Source organism: Oncorhynchus kisutch, linkage group LG4 (assembly GCF_002021735.2).
Source record: "Oncorhynchus kisutch isolate 150728-3 linkage group LG4, Okis_V2, whole genome shotgun sequence".
NCBI lineage: Eukaryota > Metazoa > Chordata > Actinopteri > Salmoniformes > Salmonidae > Oncorhynchus > Oncorhynchus kisutch.
Window position 1 is genome coordinate 17581704 of NC_034177.2, and position 27830 is coordinate 17609533.

Consider the following 27830-nt stretch of genomic DNA (forward strand, 5'->3'; position numbering starts at 1 on the left):
CTCTTTTGCTGGATCCTGCGTGATCATGTGCACATAAATGCACAGATACAGTTACACAAATAATACAGCAGGTGGCTCCACAACTATACATAGTGTAACGACCCTGGGTTTATAAGCGCGGAAATAGACTCTGCCGCACGAGCATGCTTTTGCGGCACAGTCGATAGCGCGCCGGACCTCGGGCTAGAAGGTCGAGGGTGCGAGACCTGCACCCTGTCTGTTTCATGACAATATATATACATGACCTGGCTTATTAATTATGGCAAAATGCATACAACCAAGGATGTCTATTTCAACCCTGTTACACCAGCGTGAGAAAAACGGTATCTAGGGAATGAGCGCATAGATACCCGACACAGCAAGTTACATCTATCAACTGGAGCGCCCGGGGGCTGGTACCAGCTCGTACGACAACAATCAACCATAGGCTGGGTGAGTTTAAACCACGCCCAGTCTCTACTCTGACAGGCCGCTCGGAAGCAGGAACTACTACTGTCATCTGGGTATATTATAATATCTTTGTCAGGAACAAGTCAGTTCTCTGCTTGCCCTGCGAGGTGGGACAGAGAGCCCGTATATACGAAAATTGCATTTACCACTTATTGCTTAGCTAATAAAAAATACATAGTATACAATCGGTGACTCATTGTCATATTTATCCTGATACCAGATTCGAATTGACGCAATTCTAACATTAGTACATCAAAAACATTGTGCTTATTTGTACATATCATTCATAGTTAGAAACTCAGTTGGCCACTGTACTCCAAATGTTTACCTTTATCTACACTGCTCCATCAGTATTTAAATACTTCTAGTTTTCCTGGAAAACTCATTTTCGACCTCATGCTAAATAATATAATAGAATGGCACATAGCATTGAACAACAAAGGAGCTGATTGGCTGACACTGCCATTCCAAAATTGCTGCAGTGGCTACAACTAGCTAGCATTAGGACGAAAAGTAGTATTTCAATCTCCTCGGTGTATCAAGTTACAATATGGAGAACAGTGGCATAACCCATCCCTGCATTAAGGTACGTTTTCTGACCCACCTCTCCCGCTGGCTCCATGGTGTCTTACGTTTCGAACACACCGACTGTGTCATTGCGTTTTGATACACCAGAAGTACATTCATTTCCAATGGAACGCCGCGTTTCCTGCAGCATTGGGTTGCAGAGGCAGTTGCTGTGCGTTCTGTGGTGCATACTTTAGATTTATCGAACGTATGCATCAAATTGTATGCATAGACTTACTTGACAGAAAGTAACGAAATGTGAATGTTGAATTTTTGTTGCACACATATCCAGAAAAAGTGGGATAACATAATAAAAACAGTGACTAGCATTTCTTTACATTTTTTTATTTTATTTGCGAAAGATATTTATTCGATGACATCCACAAATTAATTATGAGAGCATATAATATAATTTCCCTCCAAAATGCAGTTTTGGAGCGAAATGCAATAATAAATAGTCAAGATCGCGCTGTTGGCCCGGGACCCAGAGATGGTTGAAGTCCCGAAAGCAGGCAGGGGGAGTTCCACCGTCTCATTCAAGAGCTTCGACTGCTTGCAGAGGAATTCCGACGTTACTTTCGTCTGGATCGAAGTCAGTTCGATCACCTGCTCCAGATCGTTTAGAGCCAGGATCGCCCGGATGGAAACCAACTACCGGGAGTCCATCAGCCCAGTTGAACGCCTGGCGATTTGTCTCATGTAAGCTAAATTCAAGTACATTTTTAAAGCCTTCTATACCATAATTGATTGATATTTGATACATTGTTTTTATGTGCAACCTAGCTAGCTAAAGGGCTCTCTAGTTAATAGTCCCTATTTGACATCCGATGTACTTTTACAGAATGTTCATTAGGACTAACTTTTCCCAAAGTTGGTTTATAATCATTTTTTAATTATGCAATGTACCAAATGAAAAGAAAGTTGAGGTGCCTTCTGCCCTGATGAAGGTAGGTGTTTCAGTATGATATGTTGGATAAAGGATTAAAGACAGACACCAATGTCAAGTTCAATAGCCTTGTTTGTGCATTGTACAAATCCCTACACATGGAGTCCGGGGAACAGTCCGGCTAGTCGAATACCTATCAACTAGACTCCTTAACAGTAGGCTAGTCTTCTCCAGGACCCATTGTTGTTAAAGACAGTTACAGTAATTCATTACATTCTTATTGGACTCACATACACTCTTAGAGAAAAAAAAGGTTCAAAAAGTGTCCTTCTGCTTACCACATAGAATAACCCTTTTTGGTTCCAGGTATAACCCTTTGGGGAAAAGGTTATACATGGAACCCAATATTTATTTATTTTATTTCACCTTTATTTAACCAGGTAGGCAAGTTGAGAACAAGTTCTCATTTACAATTGCGACCTGGCCAAGATAAAGCAAAGCAGTTCGACACAGAGTTACACATGGAGTAAAACAAACATACAGTCCATAATACAGTATAAACAAGCCTATATACGATGTGAGCAAATGAGGTGAGATAAGGGAAGTAAAGGCAAAAAAAGGCCATGGTGGCAAAGTAAATACAATATAGCAAGTAAAACACTGGAATGGTAGATTTGCAGTGGAAGAATGTGCAATGTAGAAATAAAAATAATGGGGTGCAAAGGAGCTAAATAAATACAGTAGGGAAAGAGGTAGTTGTTTGGGCTAAATTATAGGTGGACTGTGTACAGGTGCAGTAATCTTTGAGCTGCTCTGACAGTTGGTGCTTAAAGCTAGTGAGGGAGATAAGGGTTTCCAGTTTCAGAGATTTTTGTAGTTCGTTCCAGTCATTGGCAGCAGAGAACTGGAAGGAGAGGCGGCCAAAGAAATATTGGTTTTGGGGGTGACCAGAAAGATATACCTGCTGGAGCGCGTGCTACAGGTGGGTGATGCTATGGTGACCAGCGAGCTGAGGTAAGGGGGGACTTTACCTAGCAGGGTCTTGTAGATGACACGGAGCCAGTGGGTTTGGCGACGAGTATGAAGCGAGGGCCAGCCAACGAGAGCGTACAGGTCGCAATGGTGGGTAGTATATGGGGCTTTGGTGACAAAACGGATTGCACTGTGATAGACTGCATCCAATTTGTTGAGTAGGGTTTTGGAGGCTATTTTGTAAATGACATATCCGAAGTCGAGGATTGGTAGGATGGTCAGTTTTACAAGGGTATGTTTGTCAGCATGAGTGAAGGATGCTTTGTTGCAAAATAGGAAGCCAATTCTAGATTTAACTTTGAATTGGAGATGTTTGATGTGGGTCTGGAAGGAGAGTTTACAGTCTAACCAGACACCTAGGTATTTGTAGTTGTCCACGTATTCTAAGTCAGAGCCGTCCAGAGTAGTGATGTTGGACAGGCGGGCAGATGCAGGCAGCGATCAGTTGAAGAGCATGCATTTAGTTTTACTTGTATTTAAGAGCAATTGGAGGCCACGGAAGGAGAGTTGTATGGCATTGAAGCTTGCCTGGATTGTTGTTAACACAGTGTCCAAAGAAGGGCCAGAAGTATACAGAATGGTGTCGTCTGCGTAGAGGTGGATCAGAGACTCACCAGCAGCAAGAGCGACATCATTGATGTATACAGAGAAGAGAGTCGGTCCAAGAATTGAACCCTGTGGCACCCCCATAGAGACTGCCAGAGGTCCGGACAGCAGACCCTCCGATTTGACACACTGAATTCTATCAGAGAAGTAGTTGGTGAACCAGGCGAGGCAATCATTTGAGAAACCAAGGCTGTCGAGTCTGCCGATGAGGATGTGGTGATTGACAGTTGAAAGCCTTGGCTAGATCAATGAATATGGCTGCACAGTAATGTTTCTTATCGATGGCGGTTAAGAAATCGTTTAGGACCTTGAGCGTGGCTGAGGTGCACCCATGACCAGCTCTGAAATCAGATTGCATAGCAGAGAAGGTATGGCGAGATTCGAAATGGTCGGTAATCTGTTTGTTGACTTGGCTTTCGAAGATCTTAGAAAGGCAGAGTAGGATAGATATAGGTCTGTAGCAGTTTGGGTCAAGAGTGTCCCCCCCTTTGAAGAGGGGGATGACCGCAGCTGCTTTCCAATCTTTGGGAATCTCAGACGACACGAAAGAGGTTGAACAGGCTAGTAATAGGGGTGGCAACAATTTCGGCAGATAATTTTAGAAAGGGTCCAGATTGTCTAGCCCGGCTGATTTGTATGGGTCCAGAATTTGCAACTCTTCAGAACATCAGCTGACTGGATTTGGGAGAAGGAGAAATGGGGAAGGCTTGGGCGAGAGTTGCTGTGGAAGGTGCAGTGCTGTTGACCGGGGGTAGGAGTAGCCAGGTGGAAAGCATGGCCAGCCGTAGAAAAATACTTATTGAAATTCTCAATTATAGTGGATTTATCAGTGGTGACAGTGTTTCCTATCTTCAGTGCAGTGGGCAGCTGGGAGGAGGTGTTCTTATTTTCTTATTTTTTCTTTTTTGAGTTAGTGTTGCAGGATTCTGCTATTCATATGTACATATACATATGAGATGAGTAATGTAGGGTATGTAAACATTATATTAAGTAGCATTGTTTAAAGTGGCTAGTGATATATTTTACATCAATTTCCATTATTAAAGTGGCTGGAGTTGAGTCCGTGTGTTGGCAGCAGCCACTCAATGTTAATGGAGGCTGTTTAACAGTCTGATGGCCTTGAGATAGAAGCTGTTTTTCAGTGTCTCGGCCCCTGCTTTGATGCACCTGTACTGACCTCGCCTTCATTTCATTACAACCAATGGCTGTGAGGTAATGTGCCTAGACTGGCATCAATCTCTGCCAGTTTCATTTTAATGTAATTTCTGTGGAGTTGCCTTCTATTGTACCTGATGGAAGTTCTTGTCCACCAGATTCTCATGTCTCTTGACTTTGCTCTGTTTGTGGCCCGTCTTGGAGCCTTTACCGTCTGCATCTCCAGACTGGAACTTCCTGTGCTGGGGCTGGAAGTCTGCTGCACTGATGTGGGGAGGAGGATGGCAGTAAAGCAGTTTCCCCTGGGGACGGTCAGAAATAACCTTTTAGTGGTGCTTCGTCTGCCATTACTACCACTGAATTTCTTCGGAGCAAAAATATAAAACACAACATGCAACAATTTCAAAGACTTTCCTGCGTTTCTGTTCATATAAGGAAATCAGTCAATTTAAATAAACGTATTAGGGACTAATCTACAGATTTCACTTTACTGGGCAGGGGTGCAGCCAGGGGTGGGCATCGGCCCATCCACTTGGGAGTCAGCCCCCACCCCAGACAATCCCAAATGTGAAGAAGCTGGATGTGGCCTGCGGTTGTGAGGTGGACGTACTGCCAAATTCTCTAAAATGACATTGGAGGCAGCTTATGGCAGAGAAAGTGAACTTTCTCTTCTCTGGCAGAGAAAGTGAACTTTCTCTTCTCTGGCAGAGAAGTGAACTTTCTCTTCTCTGGCAACAACTCTGGTGGACATTCCTTCAGTCAGCATTCAAATTGCACACTCTCAAAACTTGACATCTGTGGCATTGTGTTGTGACAAAACTGCACATTTTAGAGTGGCCTTTTATTGTCCCCAGCACATGGTACACCTGTGTAATGATCATGCTGTTTAATCAGCTTCTTGATATGTTGTACCTGTCAGGTGGATGGATTATATACAAAGGATACAATGCTCACTAACAGGGATTTAAACAAATTTGTGCACATTTTTTTTTTTCAGTGTAGGTATACAGACAAAACAATGTTTAGACTATTCTGCCTATTAAACCATACCTTTACATCAAGAGGATGGTGGAGGAAGGAGGAGGGTTAACTTACAACAACGTAGTCCTTGAGGACGTAGCGGGCTGATCTCGACTGGTCAGGCTGTCCGTGTGTTGTCATGAAGCCCCTCATGTCTGAAAGAGAACAGGACAGTGTCAACAGCTTGCTCCGACTCCATCACTATCATATGGCTTATGTTGTGCTGTGTATTGTTCTACACTGTACTATATAAGGACAGGGTTTATGGTCTCACATCCGTAGGCCATCAGTAGCTCCTCATAGTTGGGTATGCGGTCGGGGTCCTCGTCCTCTCGCGGGCGGATGATGTTTATGCCATAGGTGCCCTCTAGCACATCCCGAGGGATAGTCTGACACACGTGAGCAGTCTGTTAAGGCCTTAACCATAATAAACACCCAATCAAACATCTGAAAAATCCTTTACCCAAGTGAAACGATTAGGTCTCTGAATTTAGCTGTTTGTAATGTGAAATGATAACATAGTATGCAGCTCCACTTTTGTCCTACTGAAAAAAACAAATTAAAATGGATTTTAGAAGAAAGAAAACTCCAGTATCTACTGATAGGGACATTAAATATGACTTCTACACCCATAAGTTAACAAAAGCAATTTGTAGGGTTGGTAAGTGAAGGATATGAGGGAGATGGCAGGCACGTGGTCTCTTATCTGGTCGATGGGCAGGATCCCACAGCAGATCATCTCAGCTTTAGTGGCCACAAAGGAGGGCATGACCAAGCCGGGGCAGTCACAGACACAGGCCTGGCTCCACGTACAGCGTCTGGAACACACACACACTTGAATTCTTTATTTGACTCTACAAGAAAAAGTTATTGTAACTAAGGCACACAGTTTTAGAGGTCAAGTAGGCTACATCAGAGAGCAGTGCTTTACCTGAAAGTGCTTGGTGTGCCCAGGCGTGACTGAGACGGACACCTTCTTATTTCTCAGAAGTGTTGGTGGAACTTTTTCCCACATTGGGATACCCCACCTGTTTAGAGAGCAGATAGGAGAATTGAGATCACTCCAAACACAAGACCTGTTCTCCTACTTCGTAAATGACTTCCTATAGTAATATAAAGTGTATTATAAACTGGGTGGTTCAAGCACCAAATGCTGATTGGCTGAAAACTGTGGTATATCAGACCGTATACCACAGGTATGACAAAACATTTATTAATGTTCTAATTACGTGGGCAACCAGTTTATAATAGCAATAAGGCACCTTGGGTAAGGGCTGTATCCATGCACTCCACGTTGCGTTGTGCATAAGAACAGCTCTTAGCCGTGGCATATTGGCCATATACTACACCCCCTTGTGCCTTATTGCTTAAACATGACCTAGTATTTAAGCCGACTGATATCCAATGTGTGTGTGTATCTGTTAATCGAATGATTAGAATATTCCACCCTGAAACTATATAATTGTATGGAATTGATTAGAATGTATAAAATTATAATCAATAAATGTGTAGTTCTAGTCAGAATTAGGGTAAAACAATATAGCTAATGTTTATGTCTTTATAGTGTCTTAAACACACCGTCTGAGCCGAATTCGGCACCGACCTTGGCTGGAGGCCACAGAGTACTTCCCAGGGTCTCCCTATCTTGAGGGAGGACGGGGAATGATTCCCACGGCCACCCCTTTGGTCGGCTGGGTAGTGGGACAGTATGTGCGTAGGATACCTACTGTTGTGTGTGTGTGTGTGTGTGTGTATGTGCGTAGGATATCTACTGTTTGTGTAGAAGTATGTGCGCAGCTATAAAATGGATGTCTTTGTATTCTTGACTTTAGAACGTTCTCTGAATAAACTGTACTAACCTTTGACTAATTATTATTATACCCATGGTCTTACAAACCTCTGGGATTGATCAGAGCTATTGATTGTTAGTTATCATTTGGATTGAAAATTCTTGTGACAGTCTCTGTACTCACCAGCCCCACTGTGAGCTCGCCCTCTTTCAACGTTGGCCCATCGTGAGCAGCCTTAAATATGGCCAGCAGCTCGTCTTTGGTCAGCAGGCCACTGGAGTTGTGGAAGGAGGAGGAGTTGTGGGTGGAGCAGTCTATACTCTCTTCGTCGTCTGCTTCCTCACCCTCTGAGCAGGTCTGCCAGTCTCCCTCTGCTACAGTCTTCAAACGGCTCTCCTCTCGGCTGCTCCTCATCCATATCACTCTCCTCATCTTCCTCCTCACTCTCATCCTTCTCCTCGTTATCCTCTACCTCCTGTCTTCGACTCACATTGTCATTCCCTCATCTTCATTTTCTGTGTCGCTCTGTTCATCTTCCTGCTCCTCCACTTCCATTCCCTTTGGAGAATGAACAAGGGAAGGTATCACTGAGGTCTGAAGAGGAGAAGCCTAACAACTCATCTTTCATCAGTCAAAAAAGTATACCAGACCTAAGTTAAACAATGGTGAGCATAGCATTCAGTCGGCTTTAACCAGGCCATCTAAGACCAGCCCTTCCAAATAAAATGTGAATGACTCCTCACCTTCTCCTCTGCCTCCAGCCTCTCATTCTCCACCAGTGCAGACCAGAAAACAGCATGGAGGCCCTCTCTCTGTAAATATCTGGCCCAGATCCTCCGCTGCTCCCGGGTAAGCAGGTCATCCCCAACCCAAGAAAAATTTGCCTAAATTATTTGATGACAGCCTTTGACCAGACTGATCTGTAGAGAACGGACACTAATTAGAACGGTGGATTAAATCAATGGGCTAGTTTGGCTGTGCCCTTCGGCACTGTACTTACCAGGTCAGGGCAACGAAACAGCAACGGGTTTCTGGCATCAACGATCTGAACAACGATGTCACTGTGTAGGAAAATTCACATTTCCATCATACAAGGCACTGAAAGGCTGAAACAGGACACAATTAGTCATGACACAGCAGCTCTAATTCCTACCTCCTCTCAATCACTCGCCAGAGCTGTCTCCAGAAATCCAAATTCCTTTCAAAAGGGGTGAGAATAATTTTCTGCTCCTCTTAAAGTCTGGTGCTCCCATCCCAGTGAGGCCTGTAACATGACAAGACAAAAGAAGAGACAGTAATGGAACAGAGGCAATCAGCACAATCCCTACTACTAAGACAACTAGAAAGAGGACATGAAATAACATTTGGAAGTAATATCTTTGGAGTCACTGTGCCTACTGCACGGTAGCGCTATCCGGAATCTTTGGGACGTCCCTACCCTAAACCCTAATCTTAACCCTGACCCTAATCATTTAAAATGTCAACTTCAATAGGATAACGTCGGAATTGGGACTTCCACGGATCCCCGATAGCAAGGACCCTTACTGCACCTTCGTGGAATTCTAAGGAGTTGTTTGTTCTCTTCGTGCAGCTTTTTCAACTTTGCCATCTCCTCGGCTGTCTGTAATCCTGCCCGAGCTTCAGCTGGCACAAACTTGATGTTGAGCTTTTCTGGGGAAACATTTCATCCATCAATTGCATCCTGGCAATCCAGTACAAAGAGGCAGGTACTGGGGTGTATTCATTAGTCAGATTCCATTGCAAAACATTTGGTCTGTTACAAAAACTCTTAAGAACCAAACAGAAGTAAACGGAACGAAACAGGGAAGGACCTACCTGAATTTGTCCAATAAACTCGTTTTCGTTGCAAAATGTTTTCCGTTAAGAGTAAACGGTGTTCCGTTGAAAACGTTTTGCAACAGAATCCAACTAATGAATACACCACTGGGGACAAATTTATAGTAGGTCCCTCCCCGTTACTTTAGCATCCGTTTAAGAAACGTTTTGCAAAAGAATTGGCTAAATTAATACACCCCTGGTAGAGGACAGTTTAAAAGATCACTTGTCAGGTCAATGCAATGGAGTATTTACCTGCAACAAACTCAGTCCCTGCCATTTCTGCAGTTGCAAGGAAGTCATCCATAGAACTCTGCTCAGTCACTGACTGCAGGTTGAGACGACCCCAATCGTAGCCATCGTTCAGTTCACTGGTGTGGAGCTGGCAATGTGATATCACGTTAAATCATCAGCAATGTAGCTAACAAGACAGACGAATGTTTAAAAAAAGGTGTTACTTTATTTTCAGGGGAGCAGTATTCACCAAATCCTGGTTATCCCAAATGTTTTACTTTACTCTGCTAACTAGCTAGAAGTTAAAACAGGCTAGGACCCTTGGAGGTAGGTCTAGCTATAGGTTAAGCTAGCTAGCTAAATAACTATAGTTAAATAACGTAGCGTTAATGAACGTTACCCAAGTATCGCCCCTCTTGTTGCCTCGGCCTGCGTTGAGTCTCTCCTTTATCAACGATCTCCCGAGCCCCATGGCAGACTTCTTCTTACCCATTTTAGGTTTAGCCTTCCTTGTTACCACAAATTACTTTTTGTCAGTCTCATTAGATTACATTGGTATATCGAGTACAGCCCAGCAAACAGGACCCCATGTGAAGTGAATTGTTGTCCCATGAGGAGGAAGTGAAACGGAACATACCAACTTAGCTGAATAATTACTACTAATATTAACTATCGAGATTGATCTCAAGTGTATAAATCGCTGGAAGTAACTGAACCAGATTCAGTATTTTTGTTTGTTGCTTAAAGTGTCATTTTATTATGAATTACTGTAATAATTTGTGCATTGACTTTGGTTGTGGTACATTCCAAAAGAGGTGTCCAACACTTAAATACGCATTGAAGGAAACACACTCCGCCAAATAACATTTCCGCCAAGGACACGTTCTAAAATATAAACTTTTTGTGACAGGTGCTATCATCTAAATGTCGATTCTCAATTGTACACATTTCTAAATACTTAATATATTTCTAATTATATTTCTGCAATGTATGCGCAACACAAGATACTCGTCCCTTCATTGGTTATTTGATTCAAAATATGGTGAAAATCGGAAATGGACTTGTTTTGTCATTTATTTTGTCAAAATTGGACATGGAATAACGGAAAACAATAACAAAAGTTAAACATTTTTGATTTTCGCTTTTCGTTGTTCATACGCGGAAGTACACGCCCCCTCATAGAATATTCCTAATACTTAGGTGTGTGTTTAGACCAGAGCTTAGTTTGTCAGCACAAATAAATCATTTTACCAAAGAGTTTCTAAACCCAGAGAGGCGCAACATTGCGAGACTTTTGGGAACGCTTACACAGTGTTGCCAACTTAGCCGCTATATTTAGCGAGTATTCAGACCCCTCTAGCGACACATTTTCAAAAAAGCGACTAGCGACAAATCTAGTGGCTTTTTCTGGTGTTATTGGAGACTCTGACGTGAAAGCACGTATCGTTCTTAATCTTCTCAACGAGCAGCGAGTGCTGCCATGGGCTCCAGCTCCGTCTCAAAGCACTTACAGGCGGCCCAGTCCTCACGCAGCAGTCCCTCCCAGCTGCAGTCAGAGCAGGAGATGTTCACCCCTCCACGTCCAGACTGCAAATGAATCCCGCATGCTGGAAGCCACTGCTGGCTGATCCCGCACTTGCTTACATAAAAAAATAAAAAAAATAATCACCTGAATTAGGGCCAGACTAGTTACCATAATTTTCTCACATTGCCATTGACAGTTTTTTCTATTGTCTCTTTTTGGTCCATTTAGATTGTATACACAAAAATGTAAAAAAAAAATGTAAAAAATGTTATGGTTAAAAATGTTAATGTTTTACTGTGACTTGTTGTAGGCTCCTAAGTGGACCATAATAAGGTTAAAAACCAAACCAAATTAAGAAAAATAAACTAAATAAGTAACTCCGCCAGAGTGTCTCTTTTGGGGTCACTTTTGCCAGTCCCAAGCCCGGATAAAAGGAGGAGGGTTGGAATTGTGACACAAAAAAAAAAACAAGAATCGACAGAATAAAGTTCATTTGTAGTTCTAAACATATTTAGGGTGTTTTTTACTCACTTATTGTCTCTCCCACGACGTTATTCCTCTCTCCTACAACGTCCATCACAATTACATTACATTACATCCAATTATGCAAATTAGGCGATGATGTCATTTAGCGTCTTTTAGGACAGCCAATAGCTACTTTCCTTACTGAGGAGTTGGCAACACTGCTTACTGTAACGATCGTCGTAGGTGGAAGAAGGAGAGGACCAAGGTGCAGCATGGTACATGTTCACGATCTTTTAATTACACTGAACACTAGAACAAAAATAACTGAACGGAAACAAATGAAACAGTCCTGTCTGGTACAGAGACAGAAAACGACTACCTACAACTTAAGGGCGAAACCAGGCTGCCTAAGTATGGTTCTCAATCAGAGACAACGATTGACAGCTGCCTCTGATTGGGAACCATACCAGGCCAAACAAATAGAACAAAACAGAATGCCCACCCCAACTCACGCCCTGACCAACCTAAAATAGAGACATAAAAAAAGGAACTAAGGTCAGGACGTGACTCTTACGAAGCAGACCAAGACTGGGTTTGATGTTAGAGATGTCAATGACAGAAGTGAAACGTTCTTCCTTAGCTGTAAACTTAGCTCGAAATCTAAAGGCCCAACCCAGATTCGAGCCAATTAACTAGTTGAAGATGTTATTACTCCAACCTTGTGAAAGTGACAAACTGACATGTTTAAATATTTTGCCAAAAAATCTTTATATCGAAGGCGTGCCTTTGATTTGACTGCCTGCACATGGCAAATCGGCGCGAGACGTGATTTAGAAGCAGTTCCTGCCTATCTTCCTACTGTACGGTCTTTAATTATACTGTGTCTGTGATAATGAAGATAACAATACTTATGTTAGCTAAGATGCAGAACTTATCATTAAGTACGCATGCCAATTGAACAAACTCAACAACAATTGAACACTCTGGTGTGGTGTTTGACATCACTTTGTTGGGTTATGCTGGCCGAAAGGTTCCATGGTCACAATAAAATAAAATAATTGTAGCGACCCGCACAGACAGCTATGTGTTAGACTGTTAGTTGGTTGTGTTGTACTTACCCATACCCAGTGTTCGTGAGGTCCGCCATGCCAATCAACCTGCTATCTGCCAATCACAGGAATGCCTGGAATGTTCTGATGCCGGGCATTCTGGTGGTTGGAGGAGGGTGGTTGGGCAGGGGGATGGAGCATTGGAAGTTAAGTCTTACATCTGGCCTTCACAAGAGAAGGTCACGGTTGTTTTATAGGGTATCCTTCATTTATTTGGCGTGGGCTACGGCCAAGCAGTAGCCTGTGTGAAATTTGGTTAATTAAACTGTAAATTCGTAAACTCACTCCTCTGTCTGGACAATTGTTCCTTTATGATCTAGTCAGGTCATTACAATATGAATGAGAATGTCATGACAAGTTGGAGAATAGTTTGTCTCACTATGGCTCTACCCCTACCTACACCTACTCGGTGTAATATTGTTGTTGTGTTACAGCCTGAATTTAAAATGTATCAAATTGAGATGTGTCACAGGCCTACACACAATACCACATAATGTCAAAGTGGAATTATGTTATGTTATTATTTTATTTTTAACTAATTAATAAAAAATTAAAAGCTGATATGTCTTGAGTCAATAAGTGTTCAACCCTTTGTTTATGGCAAGCCTAAAAAAGTTCAGGAGTACACTTTTGCTTAACAAGTCAAATAATATGTTCCATGGACTCATTCTGTATGCAATAATAGTGTTTAAAATAATTTTTGAATGACTACCTCTGCATCCCACACATACAGTTATCTGTAGGGTCCCTCAGTCAAACAATGAATTTCAAACACAGATTCAACCACAAAGTCCATGGAGGTTTTCCAATGCCTCGCAAAGAAGGGCACCTATTGGTAGATGGGTAAAAAAAAATAGCATGGTAGCATGGTGAAGTTATTAATTACACTTTGGATGGTGTATCAATTCACTCAGTCACTACAAAGATAGATACCATGAGGTCAACTAAGCACACGCAAAATCCTAGAGGAAAACCTGGTTCAGTCTGCTTGCCAACAGACACTGAGAGACAAATTCTCCTTTCAGCAGGACAATAACCTAAAACACAAGGCCAAATATACACTGAAGTTGTTTACCAGTTCGACATTGAATGTTCCTGAGTGGCCTAGTTACAGTTTTGACTTAAACTGTCTGGAAAATCTATGGCAAGACTTGAAAATGGCTGTCTAGCAATGATCAATAACCAACTTGACAGAACCAGAATATATTTTTTTATAATAATGTGCAAATATTGTACAATCCAGGTGTGCAAAGCTCTTAGAGACTTAACCAGAGACTCAGCTGTAATCGCGTTCAAAGGTGATTATATAGCCTTTTTTTTTTAAATCACTTTATAATTATGGGGTATTGTGTGTAGATGGGTAATATGTCAAGTGGTAGACTTTCTGAAGGCACTGTACATAAGCATAATAAGCATAATAATACAGCTTGTATCACATTTTGACACTTACGAAAAGCAGGTAATGCTAGCTGAAGTGAATGGCAAATGCAGTTGGCCAGTAGATGTGTAAAGACAAAGTAAATGTCATTAAATAATATTTTGTCTTAGCTTTTAACTCATAAAATATAAAAAAATTTAACATTTAGGATCACAGGTCAAATTAAGCAATTACATTCACTTTTTTGACTCATCAAGACTAGGTGGGGAGGTAGAATGAGTTTCTTTAACCAAACTCGTCTATCCCATCCCATCTCCCTCCCCAAACCCACACTCCCCCAAGCTGACATCCCTATGTTAGATTTGAGTACAAACCACACTTGAAGCACATTTAAACATTGATTTAAACCGATTTAATAAAAAAAAGTTGAACAAGAGTGAGTTACATTTTGGATGTAGGTGTGCCAACAGCAAAGCACCTTTCCTAAATGTATCCTGGGGAGAGGGGGGGGGGGGGGGGTGTATGATCCAATTCCACACTGCCTACCACCTAGCCATCCTGCTGGGCCCTTGGCTCAACCATTACTGCTGGGAAAGAACAGGTCGACCCACGTCTTTCCTTTCTCTCCAATTTTTACTCACACTCTGTCTCCCTTCAACACATTTGCCCATTGTACAGGTCAGGAGTCACCTCTAGCTCTTAGGAACTCCACCCCTCCTCCTTCTCCTCACTTTCATACATACATCACTTCCTACAACTGACAGCAGCTGTCGGCCCACTCTCCTATCACTTCTCAATTTCTCATACAAGACAACATGAATGTCATTGATTTCCATGGATTTGAGTATTTAACAATATTTTGGAGATATATTTCATTTTCAAATAACATAAAATGAGTGAGGAAAAAGGCCATTATTGAACATGGGGTGAGACATTGTTACTAATTTGTAAATAAAGCTAGTTTGTTATTTAGAATTATTTATTTATAAATAAGAAAACAAAAAACCTACAGTCCTCTCACGGGTCTCCCAGTCAAGGCCGGCATGGGTATTGAACCAGCATCTGTAGCAATATTTCTTGCACTGTGATTCAGTGTCTTACACTGCTGCGCCACTCAAGCACTATACAACATGACTGGTCGGGAGTAGGCTACAGTACTACAGAGACACAGTAGCGCCTTGGGACCCAAAAGCATAATCAGACCCCCTTGCGCTGGTCTGGAGCAATGAAGTGGTGACGCAGGGTACTGTACTAAACCACAAATTAACCCTAAATCCTGCAGCATAATTGCAAAACTTTCAGTGTACATGATTCCATATGTCTTATTTCATAGTTTTGATGTATTCACTATTATTATACAATGTAGAAAATAGTACAAATAAAGAAAAACCATGGAATGAGTAGGTGTGTCCAAACTTTTGACTGGTACTGTGTATGACATTTGTGGTGCTACAATTAATGAAGCTTTGGATTTTGTATTCTTTATCTGTTCTCGGGTGGTAAAAAAAAAACGTTAGTATTGGTCGTACTGTCACAATGTACACAGTGGCCACACTTGTAATTTCAATTGGGTGCTCCTGGGAGCCAAGTGTCACGCTTCTTGAGCAGCTGCATGCTGTGCGTAACAGAACGGCTAGTTTTCTCGCACTGCGGAAACAGTGTTTCAGTACAATGGATTTGATGCGACCGGCACATGGGCTGTACTCTGTGGGGGCGTTTTTCTTTCATCTGTCACACTCACACAGACTAACATTCAAGTCGGAAAATGTAATACAGTTTGTCTTTATTTGTTTTCCGTTATTCCATGTCCAATTTTGACACAATAAATGACAAAACAAGTAGATTTCAAATTTTCGTTTTTCAAATTCAGAAATCAAAAACAAGCCATTTTCCATTTTTACAGGTTGTTTAAAAATAAACTAATGTTTGGGTGTTTCATGAAGAGAAAATTATACTATAGCCTAATTATATGCATAGCCTACTTATTATTGTTATTATTAACAATATGAATATTATTAATGTTATTATTGGATTTTAAGCTTGTTACAGACTAGGTAGCCCAACTGGCCGCCAGATGGCGATATACGGAAACTATAGGTATTTATAGGTTCTACTGTTATCCATCTTGTATTTAATTTTGTTTTCAAACTACCTATATGCAGACTCTTTATATCAAATCAAATCAAATTGTATTGGTCACATACACATGGTTAGCAGATGTTATTGCGAGTGTAGCGAAATGCTTGTGCTTCTAGTTCCACAGTGCAGTAATATCTAACAAGTAATCTAACAATTCCACAACAACTGCCTAATACACACAAATCTAAGTAAAGGGATGGAATAAGAATATATACATATAAATATATGGATGAGCGATGACTGAGCGGCATAGGCAAGATGCAATAGATGGTATAAAAATACAGTAGATGCATATGGGATGAGTAATGCGAGATATGTAAACATTATTAAAGTGGCATTATTGAAGTGACTAGTGATTTATTTATTAAAGTTGCCAATGATTTAAAAATCTATCAGTTCTGCTCTGAGTGAGTATATATATGTACAATGGAAGTATTATTGGAATTTACAGGTGGATGTATATAAGCGGTTATATCAGTTTGTACATTAGCCTATTATTTCCAAATTCTTCTTATTTCAGTTCAGTAAATGAACCTCGGCAAAAGCACCCTGAGTGCCAATTGCATCCTCAAGGTAGAGCTGTTTGACTTTGGTCTCTCTCATAATGGTTCCATCCATCCCTCCCTCTATGTTCCCCTACAGAGACACTGTAATGGTTCGACCCAGTATATAGCCAATGTAGACCATTCAATTCTCAGCAGACCCAACCTCTGTCAGACAGACAGCGACCATAGAATGGGAGAGCGCACTTGTGGTTATGGAGAAGTCTTGAGAGGATAAACAAATTAAGTACAGGATAACTTGAACGTTTGTTGTATTGGAGTCTCTAATAAATCATCAAAGTCAGTCAAATATATACGATTTAGTTGCAGTAAAACGTTCGCTATAGTGTACGTTTTTGCTGTGGACGTGACACGACCATATAATGCTGCCTTGGAAGAAGAATAAGTTCGACTTGATTGAGGAAGATAAACAGTCGAAGCAGAAGGGTTATGCCGTGAGTTTGAACTACTCTGCCCTGACCTCCTTTGCCAAGTCTTGCCCGGAGAGTGCTTTGAACAGGGTTGGAAGCATGTTCAAGACAAAAAGGAAAAAGGTTAAAATTACCAGTGAGGACCCCACCTACACGGTCCTCTACCTGGGTAATGCCACCACCATCCAGTCGAAAGGCGAAGGCTGTACGGACGTGGCTGTGAGCAAAATTTGGGGCAAGAGCGAAATGGGCAAAAATGGCACGAAGATGAAACTGACCATCAGCTCGCAGGGCATCCGAATGGTGCATGTGGACGACAAAGCGAGGAGACCGGGACATTTGTATTTATTGCACCGGATAACCTATTGCGTTGCGGACCCAAGGCTACCCAAAATTTTCGCTTGGATATACAGACATGAGATGAAGCACAAGGCAGTGATGCTGCGGTGCCATGCGGTGCTGGTGTCCAAGCCGGAGAAGGCAAAGGCCATGGCACTACTTTTGTACCAGACCTCGGCGACAGCGCTTTCTGAATTTAAAAGACTTAAAAGGAGGGACGATGCAAGGCACCAGCAACAGCAGCTGATAGGGGAACAAACCATACCCCTTGTGCCCCTCAGGAAGCTTCTAAATGGACAGTGTTATTACAAACCGCCGGTGGAGCGCAGCAGGAGCGCGCCCAAATTGGGCTCTATCACAGAGGACTTGCTCGGAGAGGAGGAAGAGGAGAAAGCGATGCACTTTGAGTGTGAGGACATTTTAGACACGGATGACGATTGTGTGGGCAATGGTAAACAGGAGCTGTCCCAGATCATCAGTGACCTTGGAGAGATGAGCATAGGAAACGACGTACAAACACTAAAAGCTGACCTTAGGGTTACACGACTCCTCTCTGGGGAGAGCACGGGCAGCGAGTCGTCAATAGAAAGCAACCAGGAGCCCATTTCTGTCTCAAACGGATTAGAGGAGGGGAAGATGCAGGAAATATCATGAAGTCTACGTTTTCCTGGAGCCAAAATTCCCTCCACGGGGATAAGAACTATTTCATTTTCTGTTTATTTTCTGTTGTTGGCTGTGAGTGTAGCCTATGCCTGTAGTATTGTACCCCCTCGCCGACTTGAAAGGATCTAGAGGGGTAGCCTATGTTATAGTTATTGAATGATATTTTGGCGAACATTGATAGCCTACAGGAAAGGGTCAGGACTGCATGCTGAGACTGAACCCCGAAGTCACCGTGCGTCCCAGGAGAGTGATGCACCGCTGATTCCCACTTTAATAAGATGCTTTGTATTGGAACTTGTTTACCCAACCCATTTCCCACGTGGACAACATTGTCCAGAAATATGTAGCCTAACATTCCATTTTGAAAGCACGTTTCCTTGTTTTCGCAATGGGTTAAATTAGAAGTCACTCACTCTCCTTTCAGGACGCTTTTCTACAATTATGGTTTTGCACTGTTGTGAAATTCAGTCGAGTATTACGTTTATTATGTGTATAATATCGTTTTCTCGTATATCTTATCAGAAACATAAATGTCATATCTTTGCTGTGCAAAAGAACAATACCCTAATGTATTAAGATATACATAGTAAATGCATTGTGTATAGAAAATATCCATTATTTTTTAAAGGAGAAAAATGTGGTTTGTTTATGTGAACCTAAAGAAAATACAAATAAAAACAACATAATAACATGCAGGCGTTTTGTATAGTTTATGCACTCATTTGGAACATTATTTGTTAAAATCGGGTATCATCTCCATCAAGTACACCTTGTAATTTGATGGCTCTTAACTTTCCGCCTCCAAATGAAGTCCAGATACTGATTTATATCCATCACTGGGTTTAGAATTGCGATGAATCAATGGAAACATTAATGTCAGCATTCACACCTCAAAATTTGAAGGCCTGCTTTTTGTTGTTGCATAACTGATTGATAACTGATCCATTTTCTGTCATTCTTGGGAATCACATCATTTTGGGGAAATTGTTTTGCTACAGGGTGGCATGCATAGGAGAGACATGTAGAGCCTAGATCTCAAGGACAAATTTCTTCTGGGGAAGGAAAAATACTATTTGTTCTAGTGATTTCTAGTCAACTGTCAGTTCTCTCACAGACATTCTGCATTGCTCAGTTTATTTTGGTCACTGTTTCAAGATGTTACATAGAGTAGATGTATTAGGCTACTTGTTGAGTCGACAAGCCACACCTCTCCAACACCTCTATTTTCTCTCCTGCTCTGTGTGCCTACAGTATTGCAGTCACCATGGGAATGATGGAATTACTAGAAATGCTTCATGATTGTTATGGTTGCAGTCATAGAACCTTACGGGCAGGCCAGGCCCAGCTAAACCACAACAACACAAGGTGCTCAAGTCATGAAGGATAGAGCATTGTGTTACATCAAACAAATACTTAATGTAAGACCAAGGAGTCTTTTTTTATAGTAGTTACTATACTAAACGTTATTCATCTATTATTACAACTTAGTTACTGCATAATTTGGTACAGATTTAAGTACCTTAAGTATATCTGCAATAGCTATGTGTATCAGCACATCTCTGAGTCATGTTTGTATGTTAGTCCAAATGTCATCTTGACAGGTTTGATATTTGAAATCTTGCCTACAGCCTGGGTTGTCTCGTCTGAACAGAATAAGGTCTTAGGCTATGTAAGGTCTTAGACTATGTGCATTCACAGACTGCCACCACACTCTACTTTAGCTGCTTTTCTATAAGTGAAAGGACTGGCACGGCTACTTCCCTCCCATGCACTACCAAGCCCGCTTAGCACCAGGCCCACATTGATTCCACCAAATGTACTGAGTGGTATTAATAACTCAGTAGTGCCACTGTGGTCACAGCAGTGTTCTGTCGGGGGCTGGGGCTGTCACACTATGCATGGCATTTTTCATATAATTTTTCATGAGAAGAGCTGAGGGGAGTCACTACTCTCTGTGGCTGTCTGTCTGGGGGGACTACTGTATTGATGTGGACATTAGTATTCTAGTCAGCTATAGTGCAGTGCAGCTCCAGCCCGGCATTAGCCTCATTCTATCTACCAGTGCTTTACCTAAGAGACCTCTACTGGACGCAGAGATGCTGCTTCAGAGGCAGCCACTTCTACCTCTGCTGCTGCTGCTGCTCAGTAGCGAATAGGAACTGAATTAGAGATCAGGGGAGAAAGGTGAGCTTGCTCCCTGTTTAGTACCCAGGTGATGGGTGGATGTGTCTTGTTATATGAACAGTGCCTCAATCAACCTAGGCTGTCTCCAGACTTTTACAACACTTCATGTATAGCCTGGATGGCCTACCACGGCTCTAAAAATGGTAAGTCGGTGCTTTGGGCCAACGATTGCCCATGGGTCCTATAAAAAGCTAAACTTCTCCTCATTTTGAATTGATGCAATGGTGCTCAATAGAACACGGTAACACAAAACTCCACTACTGGGCTGTGTCACTCACTTCACTCTCCTTTTTTTTCTGTCAGGAAGCGTATGAAACTGTACCGAAATAGCAAGCGTGTCAAAACCCACACAGTTTCCCACAGTTTCCCTTCTCGATGTGATGCTGCTCCAGCTGCTGTCTCACTGAAGCCTCCCGTACAATAATTACACCACAGACAGTACAACATCATCAGCCCACGCCCACCCTGAAAATAAAGCAGCAGGATGTGCTATTAGTGGACAACTGCAAACTAGAGCTATAAACCTCTCATAAAGACAGTGAAACTGTCCATTGGTATAGTATTTAAAGCTCCCCTTGCAATCACTACAGTTTGGCCCTAGTGCAGCAGTGACCTGTATATTTTCACTCCGTGCCAGCAAGCTCCATTTAGATGCTCTATTACAGGGCCGCCAAACATCACACGTTGTTCCTCTCTCTCTTGTATCTCAGGGTAACCTGGATATCCTCTCGATGTGTATTGACTGCGTGTGATTAAAAGTAGGATACGACGTGTTGACATTTAGTGCATGTTAACATATGGTAATTAAAACCTCCTGGGAAAAGAGCCGACTTTATTGTCTCTCCTTCTGTGTTGATAATTCTAATAAAACAGGCTTTTAATTTGAACCTTTATTTAACTAGGCAAGTCAGTTACGAACAAATTCTTATTTACATTGACGGCCTACCCCAGCCAATTGTGCGCCGCCCTATGGGACTCCCAATCACGGCCGATTGTGATACAGCCTGGAATTGAAGCAGGGTGTCTGTAGTGACGCCTCTTGCACGGATATGCAGTGCCTTAGACCGCTGCACCCTCGGGAACCCCTATAATGTTCAAAGTTCACCTACAATTTCCTCTTAAAGGTCCCGCAGAGTCATCCTATTTCCCAAGTAAAAGTAGCCAATGAATGACCAAAACATCACCCATAATATTTTTTGAGCGGGTGGGGAGCTTATATTCATGAGCTTGCCTTGACTGACAGCTCTTTGAAACACCCTTGTGGTTGTTGCCAGGAAACAAGATAAATAATGGGCCACATGTCATTGATGACCAGTTAACAATGGGCCACATGTCATTCCGAGCCTAAATAGTATGCCTCAACCCATTTCTCTGCAAAATGCTCTCATGGTCAACAGAGCTGTTCATGGACTGTTGGATATCAGACAAACAGCAGCAATACACAACTGCATTTCTATTGTTTTGTAACTAATTGCAGAATACAATTCGCTGATACACTTCTTCACAATAATTAGTCTAACCTGAGGCACCTTAGAACCTTACACATAAGGGAATGTACATGAAACAGCATACATTAACTGTATTGGACAATTTATTGTTGCCTCTGCATTAGCATTATAAATGACAAAATGTTCAGAATTGTGTGTATCGATCAGACATTTATTTAATAAGTTACAAAAAGGCCAGCATAGCTGACATATTAATAAACATGAACACAATTGAGAAATACAGGTGAGAAATAATAGTGAGACGTCATTTGACATAAAACAAATAATAAAATAAGCCTAATATAGGCACCAGACTCCCCTACAGTCTGGATGGACCCCATTGATTTGTCCAATCATCTCCCGTCTGAATGCTTGGAAAACCAACAATACAAAGTGACAAAATGTGCTATCATATCATGTAAAAGTGAATTACTTAAGCTTTAGGAAATGCAACCAACTACAGAGATTGTCAGGGAGGGGGGTGGGAGAGGAGAGGGACCGATGTACCCGGCATCAATCAAGCAGGTTTCAGTTACCCACGTGGCTTCAGTCACCCCCAAGATTGAAGCGGGAGACAAATCCAGCTATGGCCTCTTACACTGGGCAGACAGGGATCCTGGGATGGACAGCTCACACAGCTTCCCCACATATGGCGCTGGATCAAGGGTGACCTCGTTGAGAGGAGATCCAGGAGCCTGTCTACGTTGTCTGCGATGTTTTTGAAAAGGGAAATGTTTGTTAAATGGGTTGTACATTTTGCTTCCTTTGATTTACTGTTCTGATTCTATCAAATGATCTACTCATTCTACAATATTTTCTGGTGTTTTTGAAGTATTCCATTTTAAATATGCAATATTTGGTTGTGTACTTTTTTGTGAAACATTTCAATGTTTATATTATGAATTTTAGTGTGCCTGAAATGCTCAATTGATTTGAAATGAATAACTATGACTTATAGGATGTTGGGTCTGTCTTCACAGGCTTCACAGCATATCCCCCCTTCTTTGTCCTGGGAAAGCTGATTTTGTATCACTGCATTCCTGCTGTGGTGGTTGCCTAGGAATCTGTGCAGACAGAGTAGATGTTTAATTTTCTAAAATGTCCATCATTACAACTTGATAGGAAAGACAAAAGGAGGTGGAAAGTAAAATAATAATGTTCAGTGTAGCCTGTCCACCAGAAATGAAAAGCAGCCACTGCTGTCAGATTTCTTAATTCTTCATAAAAACTTTAAATTAACACTATGGCATCCAGTCACAACACAGTGTGCTCTTTCCCGGCATGCTGGTAACTAGTTTGCTAGCTAAAAGTCAGAACATAGATGAAAAGGGTTGGTTACTAGTATCGTTCTGCTTGAGTTATCTTATGGTTTGCGCACATGTGATGACGGTTTTAAGGCGTTAAGTATTTAAATTAGTTAAAATTATAGGATCCTACCATTGGTGTATAACATTTCCAGCTTTACATGACATTGCATGAAGCCGAAAGTAATGCCTGCATCCTGAATCCAAACTTTTCACATGGGGGGAGGGGACCATCTATGTACCAACTACAGTCATTTTTCATACTTTGGTCTACCTACCATGAACTGGTTTCATACAAATATCATCAAATTTAAAAAAAATTAACCAACATGATTTTCACTGTTTGGAACCTTTAAAGAAACCTACTTTAACCTACTGTAATGTACGTATATGACTCAACAGGAGAGTTTTGTGTCTGTAATAACTACAATGCGAGAAATGACGGTGGAAGCGCCTTTATGCGCAAATATTGATATAATAACCATCATATCAAAGTAAACTTGGAGTCACGCATGACATGGTGTGTGGTCCTCCCTCTACGACTTGGGAACCCATGCAATTTATTAAGCTACAGATTAAATAAATTATAATGAACTTCACAGGGTGGTGAAAGTACACAGTATGAGCTAGATGAACCTTTCCAATAAATGTTGAGGGTCTTATTCAGGTGACATGATGATTGATGCTTGACTGCAGTTTGACAAATATTGTCATTGTGTAGACTGACCTACCTGCAGAGCCTACTGTATCTGTAAGTTGTTGGCTGGAGCGCACTTGCCAAGACCAGAATAGGCACATTTGCTATTTAACACAAGAGTTTGTGACAAAACTATCGGTAGAGTTGAAAATGCGATGGAAACACATTGAACATTAGATTTTTATTCAGTACATGAAAACTTAAGCGAAAAGGTAAATGTTGTGTGCACTACGTCATCACTCACAGATTTTTATCCGCAACAAGTCAGTTTGGTGGAAACACCACTGGTGGGAAAATACAATTACAGTTGATGTCGGAAGTTTATATACACCTTAGCCAAAAACATTTAAACTCAGTTTTTCACAATTCCTGACATTTAATCCTACTAAAAATTTAAATACATACTTTGGTGCAAAAATTGCAAATCAATCCCAGAACAACAGCAAAGGACCTTGTGAAGATACTGGAGGAAACGGGTACAAAAGTATTTTTATCCACAGTAAAACGAATCCTATATTGACATAACCTGAAAGGCAGCTCAGCAAGGAAGAAGCCACTGCTCCAAAACCGTCATGAAAAAGCCAGACTACGGTTTGCAACTGCACATGGGGACAAAGATCGTACTTTTTGGAGAAATGTCCTCTGGTCTGATGAAGCAAAAATATAACTTTTTGGCCATAATGGCCATCGTTATGTTTGGATGAAAAAGGGGGAGGCTTGCAAGCCGAAGAACACCATCCCGACCGTGAAGCACGGGGGTGGCAGCATCATGTTGTGGCGGTGCTTTGCTGCAGGAGGGACTGGTGCACTTCACAAAATAGATGGAAATAGATATATTGAAGGAAAATCTTAAGACATCTATCAGGAAGTTAAAGCTTGGGTCTTCCAAATGGACAATGACCCCAAGCATACTTCCAAAGTTGTGGCAAAATGGCTTAAGGACAACAAAGTCAAGGTATTGGAGTGACCATCACAAATCCTTGACCTCAATCCTATAGAATTTTTGTTGGCAGAACTGAAAAAGCATGTGCGAGCAAGGAGGCCTACAAACCTGACTCAGTTACACCAGCTCTGTCAGGAGGAATGGGCCAAAATTCACCCAACTTATTGTGGGAAGCTTGTGGAAGGCTACCCAAAAAGTTTGACCCAAGTTAAACAATTTAAAGGCAATGCTACCAAATACTAATTGAGTGTATGGTAACTTCTGACCCACTGGGAATGTGATGAAAGAGATAAAAGCTGGAATAAATAATTCTCTCTACTATTATTCTGACATTTCACATTCTTAAAATAAAGCGGTGATCCTAACTTACCTAAGACAGGGAATTTTTACTAGGATTAAATGTCAGGAATTGTGAAAAGAGCAAAGATAGGTGATCAGGCGACTTTATTTGCCAAGAGCAATAACAGATGGGCGCAAACAGCTACAACTCAAGCCAACTGGCAAAAGTGACAAGCGCAAAATACCGTCAAGAATACAACCATAAGTTTCACCAAAATTTTCCCTGTAGAGTACAGGCAATGCCCAGGGTGAAAAAACCAGACTGGCGCGATACAATAAACACAAAACAAAACAATTCCACACAAAGACATGGGGGGAACAGAGGAATATATATATGCAGTGTGATTAGGGAATGTAAAGCAGGTGTGCGGAGAACAAGACAAAACAAATGGAACAATGAAAAATGGAGCGTCGATGGCTAGAAGACCGGTGACGTCGACCGCCGAACGCCGCCCGAACAAGGAGAGGAGCCGACTTCGGCGGAAGTCGTGACAACATTTGAGATTCTTCAAAGAAGCCACACCTTTCCTTGATGACAGCTTTGCACACTCTATGCATTCTCTCAACCAGCTTCACAAGGAATTATTTTCCAAACAGTCTTGAATGAGTTCCCACATATGCTGAGCACTTATTGGCTGCTTTTCTCTGACTTTGCTTTCCAACTCATTCTAAACCATCTCAATTGGGTTTAGGTCAGGTGATTGTGGAGGCCAGGTCATCTGATGCAGCACTCCATCACTCTCCTTTTTGGTCAAATAGCCCTTACACAGCCTGGAGGTGTTTTGGGTCATTGTCCTGTTGAAAAACAAATGATAGTACCACTAAGCGCAAACCAGATGGGATGGTGTATCGCTGCAGAATACTGTGGTAGCCATGCTGGTTAAGTGTGCCTTGAATTCTAAATAAATCATAGACAGTGTCATCCGTTCACCTACTCTGTGTCTCACAAAGACACGGCAGTTGCAACCAAAAATCTCAAATTTGGACTCATCAGACCAAAGGACAGATTTCCACCGGTCTAATGTTCATTGCTCGTGTTTCCTGGCCAAAACAACTCTCTTCTTCTTATTGATGTCCTTTATTAGTGGTTTCTTTGCAGCAATTCGACCATGAAAGCCTGATTCACGGAGTCTCCTCTAAACAGTTGATGTTGAGATGTGTCTGTTACTTGAACCCTGTGAAGCATTTATTTGGGCTGCAATCTGAGGTGCGATTAACACTAATGAACTTATCCTCTTTAGCAGAGGTATCTCTGGGTCTTCCTTTCCCGTGACGGTCTTCATGAGAGCCAGTTTCATTATAGCGCTTGATGGTTTTTGCAACCACTGTTGAAGAAACTTTAAATGTTCTTGAAATGTCTTAAAGTAATGATGGACTGTTGTTTCTCTTTGCTTATTTGATCTGTTCTATGGACTTGGTCTTTTACCAAAAAGGGCTATCTTCTGTATACCATCTCGACCTTGTCATAACACAAATGATTGGCCCAAACACATTAAGAAGGAAAGAAATTCAACAAATGAACATTTAACAAGGCACACCTGTTACTTGAAATGCATTCCAGGTGACCACCTCATGAAGCTGGTTGGTATAATGCCAAGAGTGTGCAGAGCTGTCATCAAGGCAAAGGGTGGCTACTTTGAAGAATCTCAACTATAAAATGTGTTTTGATTTGTTTAATACTTTTTTGGTTACTACATGATTATTTCATAGTTTTGATGTCTTCACTATTATTGTACAATGTAGAAAATAGTCAAAATAAAGAAAAACACTGGAATGAGTAGGTGTGTCCAAACTTTTGACTGGTACAGTATAATCAAACTGAGCTTCAATTACAGTAATCAACTTGCAGCTTAAACAAGGCTGCTATTATAGTGCATTTTGAGGTACCCAGTACGTATAGGCTAGATTCAAATCAAGGCAAACTTTGGTTGTATTGACTCAATGTTATCTGTATGCCCGTGGCCCCATTCCCTGGCAGTGGCATAATACATCTGGGTGCTCTGGTTTAGTGACATGGCAGGTGTCAAAGACAAAGACAATCGTTTCTGACACTCCCCATTACATTCCTAGGTTGTGTGAGGGAAGGTAAGCTCTGAGAGACATCAGCCTGGACATTAGTGTGAGGCTCCACCACAATGCCAGCCACAACTCTCATTTTTGGGCTGTGACAGCCTACCTTCAGGAGTGTAGGCGTGTAAGCGTTTGTGTGTGTCCGTGCGTGCTCGTCTGTGGCATTGAGACACTTTCATGTCCACACATTTGTAGGAATGTTTGTTCAGAGGTGTCTCTGGAATTTTGGCATCAAAGGAACAAGAACTTGTTATGCTATACTGGTAGCGAAAGAAAACAGACACATCAATGATGTGACAAATATTCACATTCATTAAATAAAGGTAATCTGAAGAAGCACACAGCAGGAAAGGCCAATCTGATTTCAGCATCAGCTGGAAAGATATATTCTTGGCCTAACCTTTTTCGCTTACTGTACCACCAGCTGAATTTTAGTCTGCCAGGAGTACCCCTGAAGTACTCCCTTATGTGCATTATTTAACTAGGCAAGTCAGTTAAGAACAAATTCTTAACTGGTTGGGAACCACTGCTCAGTCAATTGCCTCTTGAGAATGTACCAGGCTCACACAACTTCTACATTATGGACATGTCACTTTGCTCTCAGATGTAGTTTGGGCAATGTGCCCCCTCCACTAGTAC

At 41.7% G+C, this 27830-nt stretch overlaps 1 protein-coding gene and 1 pseudogene across 1 annotated transcript; one reads left to right on the forward strand and one right to left on the reverse strand.

Moving 5' to 3' along the window:
- Positions 1-4626: 4626 nt before the first annotated feature.
- Positions 4627-10236, reverse strand: LOC109889155 (large subunit GTPase 1 homolog; annotated as a pseudogene).
- Positions 10237-16878: 6642 nt separating this feature from the next.
- LOC109889156 (protein FAM43A-like) lies at positions 16879-18858 on the forward strand. The gene has a single exon (XM_020480373.2). The coding sequence runs from the start codon at positions 17118-17120 to the stop codon at positions 18156-18158; it is 1041 nt and encodes a 346-aa protein (XP_020335962.1). The 5' UTR covers positions 16879-17117; the 3' UTR covers positions 18159-18858.
- The last annotated feature ends 8972 nt before the right edge of the window (positions 18859-27830 follow it).